Raw genomic sequence first — 12,110 nt, 5'->3', positions numbered from 1 at the left:
TTCAAGAGCACTTCTTAATAACTTACAGTGTAAGAATAATGACTCAATTTGATCTATCCATCAAAACAAAACACAGAACAGGATCGTAATAAATAAAAATCCCTAAAGCCTTGAAATTTTGAACGGATACTGTAAGTACCTATTCGAATATTTTAGCAACCCACGGACGTAAGAAATTATGTCCGAAATTTGAAATTCAAATCATTCGATAGTCTAACGAGCATTTTACGTACTTTCTTTACATATAATGACTTGTGGCGCACGAACGCAATGGCGTGCAATTTCGTCGGCGTGCGGCAAATAATCGCTACGGGCGCCCGCGCGTGCAATCATGCCTTTATTTAAAGTTGGTTCTTACTGAACGAACTATAATAAAATTTAAATTTATGTTTACATGATAAAATCTAAATATGGATTCTAGTTTAACATTAGTGCACATGTTGCTCTACAAATCGCATATCTTTCATTTACATAAGTTTAATTTTTACTTGACTTCATTTAAATTTGATGAAGCTACCTACGTTCTACTTTTTCGGAAAACATGACACTTGCAATTAAGTAAATCTTCTTCTAATATATAAAATTCCCGTGTCACGATAATAGTTACCGTACTCCTCCGAAACGGTTCGACCGATTCTTATGAAATTTTGTATACATATTGTTGGTATTAAAAAATACATCTAACTAGAAATATTTTATTAGGCAAAACAACGTTTGCTGGGTCAGCTAGTTTACTATAAATTGAGATAAATGTTACTTAAAGACCTATCTTCAGCTGAGATTTTGCGCTCGCTTAGTGGAACCCAACCTAATTGCCAACTGCACAACATGTGCCGTCAGAAACGCGCGCCCGAGGCGCGGACGCGCGTTTTGGCTTCTGTTTAAGAACTCTTTTGAAATTAGTATATTATTTTTGATATATGTACTTCAAAAGTATTTTTATATTCCTGTGGCTTACCAATAAGAAAACTGCCGTGAGCTACTGGTATGGTAATCATGATGTAGTCAAGAGAACGGCGACCGACGCTACTTATATACTACACAATCGTTTCTTTATGTTAAGAGTTAGCTTGTCTTTTAAGAAATATTTATAATAATAATAATAATAATAATATTTATTTCAGACTTATTTTATAATAGTCCATAGTTATGTATAACATAAATTCTAAACAAAAAACTACTCTAGAATTAATTAAATATTATTTTATGTAACTAAATGCTGGTCGATGTCTGGTCATGCAGCGCCACATTATGGGGCTATCTACATGACCAGCTACAATAGCAACCCGACTGTTAGAACTATCGCGTACTCTCCGCATCAGTGATGCTGAACGCTGTCTCACAAGTGAACCAAAGTCAGGAACACCTGCATCAGCGAACATCCCTGATGCGCTACAAAATCGCGGTAGTCCCAAAAGTACTCTGAAGGCATTATTGTATTGGATCCGCAGAGCATTGAAAGACCGTTTAGTGTAATTGACCCATAGGGCACACGTGTACAAAGATTGGCAATATGCCCTAAACAGAGTAACTTTAACATCCCTTGTACATCGTGCAAATCTACGTATCTATGCATATTTGTATATGAATAATTATATTTATGCCTTTTTTTTCTTTAGTGAACTTTCAATCCACTTCGAATGACAAAAGATTAAAGAGGGAAAACTCACTTGCAGACCCTAATTTTACATACCTGTACTACCTCAAAAACATTAAAATATTCGTCAACATTGTAAATTTTTTGCATTAAAATCCAATCAGAAATCCCATCTCTACATTTTCATTCGAATCCAAAACAATTATTCGTCCTAAGTACAATATTAAAACCTATCTAAGATAAAGTCGTGATCCGCGCCCAGCAATTATTAGTTAAAAGGTTCACGCTTAGCAAAAGCACTTTAAATTTAAAATTTAAAACAGAAGTGAATGAAACTCGTTAAGGAGATAAGAATTCAGTGTTGGGAGCTGACACAACTGACATTACACATCTGTTTCTACTATTTATTTGTTAAGGAACTTACAGAACGACTTTTCTTATTGTTTTTGTTGTGTTGTGAAGTAAATTGTTTGGTTGGATTAAGTTGCATTTAATTTAATTAGTTACAGTTTGTTTTTATTGCTTGTTTAGAAAATTGTTACTGAGAATTAAGTTTTGTCAACATGCATAAAGGAGAGTCATCTATGATGTCAATAAATCCGGCCTTTTTGTCTTTATTTTTTAATTGGTTTATGTCCTCCCTGTTTATCAATCATGAAGGTTTTATACCATCAAATCTTCAATACAAATTCATAACCATATACATTTCTGGACCTCCACTGGTAGATCTCTCTCTAAACGTAACGTTGTCCAAGTTTTTAAAATAACTCAGGTCAAATCAGCATAAAAATTCTTACAAAAAAATTGACCCCTCACCCATTTAAAATCAATCCAATTACGGTCCATCCAAGCCATAAGATTAAGAATTCTCTTCACCGATAAAATCGTTGCTACCGTCGCGGCCATGTGAATGGTACGTCATACTGCGCATGCGCGAACGGCGAACGATTTGACGCCTCAGGCGCGCCCGCTTCTGTAGATCAGAGTACCTACTACCACTTTTTAAAGTAAGAATATTACTGTTGTGAAAGCAAGACGATGTATACGCTGTTTAGTTGGCCCTCTCCCTCCCACACCGGCAGCAGTCTTGCTTTAAAGGTAAATGGTAGGTCTCTGATCGTGATCGCTCGCGGTACTGCGCGTGCGCAGGTGAGGATATCACGGTAATGTGACAGTGAAATTATGATTTTGTTTATAGAGGCTCACTTGGGGATACGGATTAGAGAGATTATGTTTATTTATGTAATGGTAACGGAAGATAATAACTAGATACTGATGGAGATGTGACTTAAAGTGACATGAGTGTTAAAGAATGTCATAATTTTGACATGTTACTTAAGCATTTATGAACTGTTCCAAATAAAGTGCTACACGCACAAGCAAATGAAAAGAGTGGCCATTAAGACAGAATTGCAAAACATATAAAGTATTCCTTCGTTTCCTCTAAATATACCTGTTTGCTGTGTACGGGGTCAGAACCTCCACAGGCTTAGCCTTTACAAATGTCAAACTATGTCGGTGCTCACAGCTCTATAGTCCAATAAATTTACGACACGATAAATAAAATCGATTACACAGTAAACATTTTAACAAAAACTCAAACGTTCATAAAAAAATAATCGATTCTATATAATTCGATAACAATCGATTTCAGATGTCACCATAACATAATAATCGGTACTTTCATTACTTTCTCAAAGATAATTCCAGATCGATCAATATACCGAACGCTTTTTAACTTCCTCACGATTGACGTCAATTAAATTTGATAGAGACCATTTAGGAGATTGATTAAAAATCGATACAGAAATCGATTGCGGCAATCGGTAATGAATTCGGATCGACTGCCGGCGACGTACGGAATTTTAAGTTGCTCTATAACGACTTGTAGGGCGCAGTTTATTAACAAACTTTATTTAATAGCCATAGCGAAGGTTTATAATGCAACTAGCTGTATTTATCATAATTCACAGTTTGAAAAATACGTTTCATTCTTTGTTAATTGATATGGCAAAGAAATCGGTTGGATATATAACCTTGTTTTCTTAACAATAATTGAATTTGATTTTTATATTGGAAACTTGGATTGAGTGACTTAACGGTGATTTTTATTTCCATTCAAGCCCTTTTAGGCTTGAGGCGATATTTAGGTGAACGTTTTTTTCTGATAGAAGTATTTTTATTTGATTGTTGATGACTATTGGATATTTATAACGAAACTTTTGTTCATCTATTTATTATTCAAATCTTGTTTTCTTATAGAAGTCAAATTTGATTTGGAAATGAATATTTGATTGTTTTTGACAGACAACAAACATTATGGTTCTGTGTCACACTAAATTAAATACCAAAACCATTGTTTATTGAAGCCAATCATTTCAGCATCCACACATATTCGACTCAAAATCCTAGTGACATATTCGACCTACACTCTACCGACTCTACCTAAGCTAAAAAAGTCATCCATTGTTTTATTTCTCATATCCTTATACGTCACAGTCACCTAGTGAGTCACATAACCAAAAATTCACCCTGTATTTATTTGGTTCCCATACGGAGCGGTTAGGCGTGCATCATATGGACAAAAACCTGACTTTACAAAGGACTGCAGACGGTTGCAATTTATTCTAAATAACGGGACCACAGATTTATGGCGGCCACTATGCGAAACTCAGACAAAAAAGTAGACGATTGACGTTTTGTTTTGAAACTGTAATCCGGTGTTTAATAAGTTTATATTTTGTGTTATAATTGATGAAAAAGTGTTTGTTGTTTCAATATTGCTTTAATACTGTATATTTTATTGAGCTCTGATAATACCAATAAAATAAATTAAGTTACTTCATTAAAACACTACTTAAATCAGATTCTTGTTAACAAAATCACATGAAAACAGTAAGACAGGAAAAGAGACATAAAATAGATAATGCGAGTAAAATTAAGCCGTTACAACTACATAGATTTATACGTATAAACTCATTCGTTGACAAAATGTTTACGATCCCTACCGATGGGTTTACAAACATTTCTATCGCACATATTTTTATTCATCGACAAATTAATAAACTCTAATTAATAGTTTTATTATTCTTCCATAAAAAAGTCAACACAACTTCGATAAACATTATTAAAAACCAACAGTTGTCGTTTGGTTCACCGAGATTTATTTATCGAAACCATATTTTAAAAATTAATAGTCCGCCGAAGTACAATATCTGAATAAATTTCCATATTTATTGTACTTTACGCATAATTATTTCGTGGCCACGTCTAATTTAAGTAATATCTGATAAATATTCATACTTATTAACGTCATAAAGCTTATCTGAGTTAAATGAATTGCGGTTAAATAAATATTAACTGATGTTTATGTGTCAGTTGTTTATTCTGATTATTGATTATTAGTAAGTACGTTGACAACCTGTTCCATTAACGGATTCCTTAATCTTGAACCTTTTCTTGAACTGTTTATGGTTAGGCTTCATTTATGGATTAGATTTCGTATATTTCTATATAGTTATGGTATGGTATTTTAAATTTGAAAATTGGTATGAAAAAAAAAATTGTTTGTGCAGTGGAGCTACTTAAAACATGATTTTTGAAAACCTTGACTTATCAGGTAGGTAATAATGTGTTTGTTTGTGAATACTGATTTTATTTATTATTGTAACTTTAAATTTTGCGAAACTATTATTTTGTATAGGTATCCCAAATTCCACCAGGGAGGTTTGTTCACGGGAGTAATATAAATCCATGCCATTCCATTATTTATACCATCATCATTCTTTATTAAATGATGTAACGGTTTACTCACGCGTATTTATCGGGGTAGCCCGACTAGTTTCGGACCCAACCGGAGTCCTTAATCATGAGCAGACGCGGCGGGATCGCGAGTCGAACTGAGTCGGGCTACCCCGATAAATACGCGTGAGTAAACCGTTACATCATTTAATAATGAATCAGTCTCACGATAGTTATTATAAAAATCATCATTCTTGATATGAAAGTTTAGTAAAAAAATAGTATCCAAACTCTTTCCAATAATATCAGACCAAAAATAGCCATTCAATTAACTAATTTAACAAACCTAACTGTACCTTATCTGAGAGCTGTATCAGGCTTGTTAATTGCAACATGGCGGATTGAATCTTGCGGCTCTGCGCATGCGCGGCGTTTATATTTGTTGTAATTTTCACGTCATTACGCATAACGCAAGCTTGGCGGTTTGTTGAAAGGGAACATAGATTAAATAGAGCAGACTGGATATTGTGAAAGTAGATTTTGTTGTGGTAATTTTAGATTATAGTCTTATTCATAATATCAAACGTAAATAAATGAGTTATCTTAAACATAGAAGATTATGACCGACATTTAATTGATACTTGGTATGATTGGATGCGGAAGACAGGAAGCCTGGTGTTGTTGCGTAGCTTGGTGGAAGCCAATGTCTAACAGAGGACCGCAATAGGCAGAGTTGATATTGATCAATTTACTGTCACATAACTGTCATTATTTAGACCTGAGCTTTAACAAATGCTCTTCCCGTTATCTGAAAGAATATTCTGAATAACATCTGAATTTATTTCAACATAAATTATATGTAACTCTAAGTCATAATTATTATATTTCTCAGTACAATATGAATCTTAAAGGCTAGAATAACAGTAATTTAGTCTAACATTTCCTGTGACCTAGTTTTGTACAAGCTCCAATTCACACAAGTTTAATTAAGTCGCAGAAGATAAATAATTAAAGGCAACAAAGTTAATTAAATTAGTCACGATTGAACTCTTAATAATGTAATTTATCAAACTGCTTTAAGAACTATTAATCATAGCTTTTATCTTCTCTCATCTGGTTATAGAAAACCAAAAAGGTGATATATATTATTAAGAGATTTTTATGATTTTATCAGATGCATTTAAATATTCTGCATAAATTGTCACTTTTGATATAGCTACCATCTTGCCTAATAAGTTAGCACCGTATATAAACTTTGAATGGAAAATAATGCCAACAAAAGTTGTAGGTACGTTAAATTCTTATAAATAAAGACCAATAAAACATATACATATGTAGTATATGCTTGTGTATTTTTTTGACAATATTTAAAATATTAAATTTTACATGTAGAATCTGAAACCACAATCATAAAAAATACCATCTAACGGAATAAATGATAACGCGATATCAGTTGCACCCAATCGAATTTACCGATAGCTAATCTAAAACTTGAAATCAAGTCAAAACTGCCTAGTGCCGTATCTGCGCTGCAACTCGTTTAATCTTTGACACGTAGGTTTAGAGAAATGCACGGGCAATTTTCATTGGTTTTATGATAATGTGGTCAGTACTGCTCTCAACGTTTGACTGCTAATGTTTTCTGATATGAATGACTGTTATCTTTAATTGAAATCCAGCTCAGATGCGTAGAAAGTTTAATTTGTGTAGTTTCTGTAGCTAGTTGGTTTTTGGTTTTATAGATTGTGAAATTGCTTTACTGTAGCTAGGGATCTTTAATTACGTGGTTCTCGTAAATCTTCATTTGTTTTAGATTGAACTTAAACACTAGTCTATTTATTATTAATATGATTTTGAACTTGCTTCGTTGTAATATTAGTACTTTCTGAGTTTTTTTCATTGAAAATGTCTGTCTTAATTTAGTAACATTGATCATAGGTGCCCAACATAAAAATTTGGATAAACGGATATCAAAGTTTCTTGTTTAAATTGGCATATATTAAAAATAACTGAAATCCGGACTAAATTCTCAACGAACTTCATCGGCCATATTCCATTATGTTTTCATTATGAACTAGGTTTGAAGAATGAGAAATTCCCTAATAAACACATTTCAATGGTATTAAAGCATGTTTATCTTTGTCATCAGATCCGACACCGTTTCGGTTTGTTCGACGAAGTCTGCACGTCGGGTGGCGTGCAAGTCCGCCACTGCAACTGGGTTCGATTCTTGCGAGTATCAGATAACTATGGACCACAAGTAAGTGCACTACAAACAAAGAACAAATCAGAATCGATATTATCAGAGATTTAACTTGACCCACAAATAATATTAAAACGAAGGGGATTGGAGTTCAAAATAAAATAGTGGCTTTATTCGAATCCCAGTGCCCCCCCTTTTTCATCATCTCCCTTGCAATGATATCTTTATTTGACAAGTAAGTTTAAAAAAAAATGATGGAAGGATTTTTGCCATGCAGTCAGATAATTGAAGCTCAATATAATTACAACTAAAGTCCATATCCAGTACGTACACATATTTCTTTCACTAAAATTTATTGTTTCACAGGTAAACCTAGTCTGCACAAAGGTGAAAGGTGAACCAGTATATGAAGCAGTAAAGCCAGTGTCAGCGCACACAGAACTAGTGGTATACTACCTCCCTGAAAGACCGGAGGAGATGTTCTTTGTTAAAATGAGGAACAACCTTTATAGACAGACGATGGACTCAATATTAGAAGGTACGTTCAAGTATACGCTTGTAACTCACTACCGCTACTCAACTAAATACTGTGGAAAAAGGACGGCGCTCTAAGACATGTATAACGCTTTCCTTTTCTTTCTTTCGAGTGGGTTCGGTCACAGCACTAACCGCAGTATTACAAGCGTTTTTGTAATCCACGAATGCTTGTCCAGAGTCTGAGTATCTTTGTGCATGTGGCTTGAATGTTTCACAAACCCACCGAAACTATTAGAAGATTCTGATAAGAAATTTACCCTTATCAGAATCTGCATCTTTATGATTGATCATAAAAGTCGTCTTTATGATTGATCATGAAGCTTAGAAATAAAGAACTCATCTCCGGCAATCAGTTGGCAGCCAATAATGCACTTGAGATAATTCTCACAACATTATCGTTAAAATTAAGTGAAATTACTAACAGAAACTAGTTAGCGTAAAACATTGAAAACCATAAATCATTGCCAGACAGTTATTATGACGCATCGCGAGTAAAAATATTAAATTAATTGACGATTTTTTTCTCATAATCCGATCCGATGCAAAGTTCATTTCAAAAACTGTGAAGTGTAATAAAATTTAGATTAGCTATTACCTACTTATATTAGATACCTACTATAGAGTATCATTCCTCTTTTTAGATAAGGCTTATTACATAGTTATTTAGTATTAGTACTGTAATTTTCCTTAGTCTTCAAATTTTGTAGTTTTAATTTGTCATAAAATTACCTACAATATGTGTCCACTATAATTAAAATACTAATCATCTTTTTCACTTATCATTTAAACGTTATAGCCTGAACTCCTCTCATTGCCATATAAAAGCTCTCTTCCAGTTTTACGAAGTTTACTTAACTGTATTGAGTTATAATTATAGTCCCATTAAACCCACATTAAACAAAAATACCCATACATATACGATAAAGTTATCAAATCGATAAATAGTAAATATAATTGCGTTTTATAATATCAATTTTATGTTCTAGAACTCAATTTTGTACTTAGTTCGAAGTTGTAGTGGTTGCATTTGGATTTAGCAAACTCATTAATTTATGTAGGGTTTCCATGATGTGACTGTGACTATGATCTCGCTGCCAGGGCACAGATCTTTTACCATATACTGAAGGTTTGAGCATGGACAACCACTTTAGCTCACAACGGTTTGTTGATTTACGATTCCAATTTTTGAATCAGTAGATTTTAGAATAGTTTGGAAAAAAAAAACTTCAAAAAAATAAAACTTGCTTGAGGATAGGAGTCGTCATTCAATGTGGAACATCAGTTCAGGACCAAGTTTAATTTCAATAACAATGGGGGACAGTGGTAGCTAGTAGCCTTCTTTACAACAGACTAAAAGAAACGCGCACGCAAATCAATGATAACAATAGTTTAAGTCGTTTAATACAATAAATTCTTTCTTCTCGAGTCTTATGCATAAGCATATTTCTCCAGACCTAAAGATTTAGCCAAAATACTCTATTTAAAGTTACTGGATTACGCCAGCATCCTATTCTAATCTAAGTCAGATTGTCAAAATGACACCTGTCAAACCCGACTCAACCCTGTCTTTCTTATTGCACCTTAATGGTCACCCTATTTTCTCTAGAGTAACTATCTTTCATAGATCCATAAAGTAAGTGTTCACTTCTCCCTATAAGGCTCTATTTACTACAAATTACATTTGAGCTATATTATCCAATAGTAAAACGTATCATTATATTGTTTACGAGTATTTCCAAAGTATTGACGGTTCAAAAATGATTGCTGCTGATAAATACGGTTCATTTGTTGAAATCGATTTTGTTTCTCTATTATTGTTTTATAGGTATTGAATGGGAAATGACTTATTTAGGATAAGTAAAAGTATGTTTGTAATACTATGCTTGCGATGAATCAAGAATATTTATTTGTTAAACATAGGTACATTAAATGCTGGTGTTAAATATACATAAGGAGCGCTATGCCTTGCCATGAAGGCATACAAATATAACAATTAAGTAAGGATTTATACATTTTTAGGTACTATTTAAACCATACAAATGAATCGAAACATACAATGAGAAATAAAATTAAGAGGAAATAAAGAAATACAATACTAATTAAAATGAATCATTTAGGAAATCATCCACAGCATAGTAACATTTTTCAATTAGCAGTGAGTGTAGATTATATTTAAACTTTATTAAAGGAATTTTTATATGCCATCTAGTATGTTATTAAATTTATAAATTTTTGACGCATTACCAAAAAAGCTTTTTTTCATTGAAGCCGTTTTACATTTTATATGACATAATTGGTTAGAATATTGGGAACACATTGGATATTTCTTTACATCACATAATCTTTGAAATAGAATGATTATCTTTAATGAATAATATTATTTTATATACTATTCTTACTTTAAGATTTAGAATTAAAACACATTTCTATTAAAAAATTGTAGTAGTGAAGAGTAAAGTATTGAATCCAAACAAAAAATTGAGTACATAAAAATACTCTTTTGTTATTTATACACACTTAGGTACATTTTGCAATTTTAAACAAAAGTATCTTCAATGATAATATATGCTTTATCTAAATAAAAAATAGGCACATCTTACATTCAACAATTTGTATCACTACGCGAACTATAAAACTAATAAATCAAAACGTTTTATATCTAATAGCAATCTTCACAGCGACGCGTCAAAGTGAAAGATCCAAGTTAATTATAAACAACCACTTTACTAGACTAAGTATTTACTTAAGTGGACATTTTCACACGAATATATTGAGAAATCTTGTTATAATTTTAGGAGGCTGTGTTGTAAAAAATTGTGACAAGTTTTAATAACTAACAAAGTGATATTTAATGTTAATTGTTTGTAAATGTCATTAGTTGGTTGCGAGTTAATTTGTTCTACAGAAATACTTTCTAATTGGTATAAATAACGGATGAATATTTTTTGTTAAAATTCTACTCGTATTTTGTCTTTATATTTTCTCCAGTAACATCCTACCAATCTATACTCTATACTAATATATAAAGCTGAAGAGTTTGTTTGTTTGTTTGAACGCGCTAATCTCAAGAACTGCTGGTCCAAATTGAAAAAATATTTTTGTGTTGAATAGACCATTCATCGAGGAAGGTTATAGGTTATATACCATCACGCTGCGAGTAATAGGAGCTAAGACACAATGGAAAATATGAAAAGAATAGGGTAGGTATAAATCATAACATATATCTTCTAACGATGCGGACGAAGTCGCGGGCAACAGCTAGTGGTCTATAATTTAAGACTATATAACAAACCTTAGCAAAATAATTACAAAATAACATATGATGAAGAACTTACAACCGTAAACCAATGCCATGTAGGTTATTAAAAAAATACATACATTAAAACTACAACCAACAACCCCTAAATATGGCAATAACCAGCATTCGCACACACACAACAATACTACACCAAAAACAGCACACACACACACACAAAAAATATCGCGACATTATTTCAAAGCGCGATACAGTCGGCACATCAAAGGGAATTCCTACTTGGTTCGGTAGTCGACTGTCCTGATCTCTTTTTTATAGTTAAGACGCGCACATTGTGCTGAAAGTACAGTAGTATATAAATTATAAGGATTCGGGCATTCGATAAGGTGATTCGTGTAACCAATACGGCCAATGTTGGTCTATTGGTGAAAGTGTGAAGTGTTGTCATATATCTACAACACGCAAAAAACTGCCCGTCTTTAAAAATAGACGAATAGCAAAAAGTAATATTTAATATATTTTAGTTATTGCCGAAAAGCTTTACACAAATTATATCTGCATTGGTACATAAATTACTTTTTTACAATCAATTCTCTAAACAAAAAAATAAAATGAAACTGCTCTGCAAAACACGTAGAACATTCCATACTTATTCTACAATATATTCAACATCATTTGACCTAAACTAGACTACCAAAGAAATAAAAATACGAAAACTAATATGTAAAATAATAAGGAAAATCGATTTTAAATTCATTTAACATCATGTCCAACAA

The 12,110-nt window shown here is 32.6% G+C and overlaps 1 protein-coding gene across 1 annotated transcript in view; it reads left to right on the top strand.

Moving 5' to 3' along the window:
• The window catches only part of LOC113497162 (zinc finger and SCAN domain-containing protein 21-like), an 80,007-nt gene that overhangs the window by 45,607 nt on the left and 22,290 nt on the right, over nucleotides 1–12,110 (top strand). Inside the window, exons 2-3 of the mRNA XM_026876568.1 lie at nucleotides 7,488–7,598; nucleotides 7,908–8,079. Of these exons, the coding sequence (XP_026732369.1) occupies nucleotides 7,488–7,598; nucleotides 7,908–8,079 (283 nt within the window). The remainder of the gene's footprint in view (nucleotides 1–7,487; nucleotides 7,599–7,907; nucleotides 8,080–12,110) is intronic.

This window comes from Trichoplusia ni, chromosome 9, assembly GCF_003590095.1.
Source record: "Trichoplusia ni isolate ovarian cell line Hi5 chromosome 9, tn1, whole genome shotgun sequence".
In the NCBI taxonomy this organism is placed as follows: Eukaryota; Metazoa; Arthropoda; class Insecta; order Lepidoptera; family Noctuidae; genus Trichoplusia; species Trichoplusia ni.
This window is presented reverse-complemented; position numbering and strand designations above follow the sequence as displayed.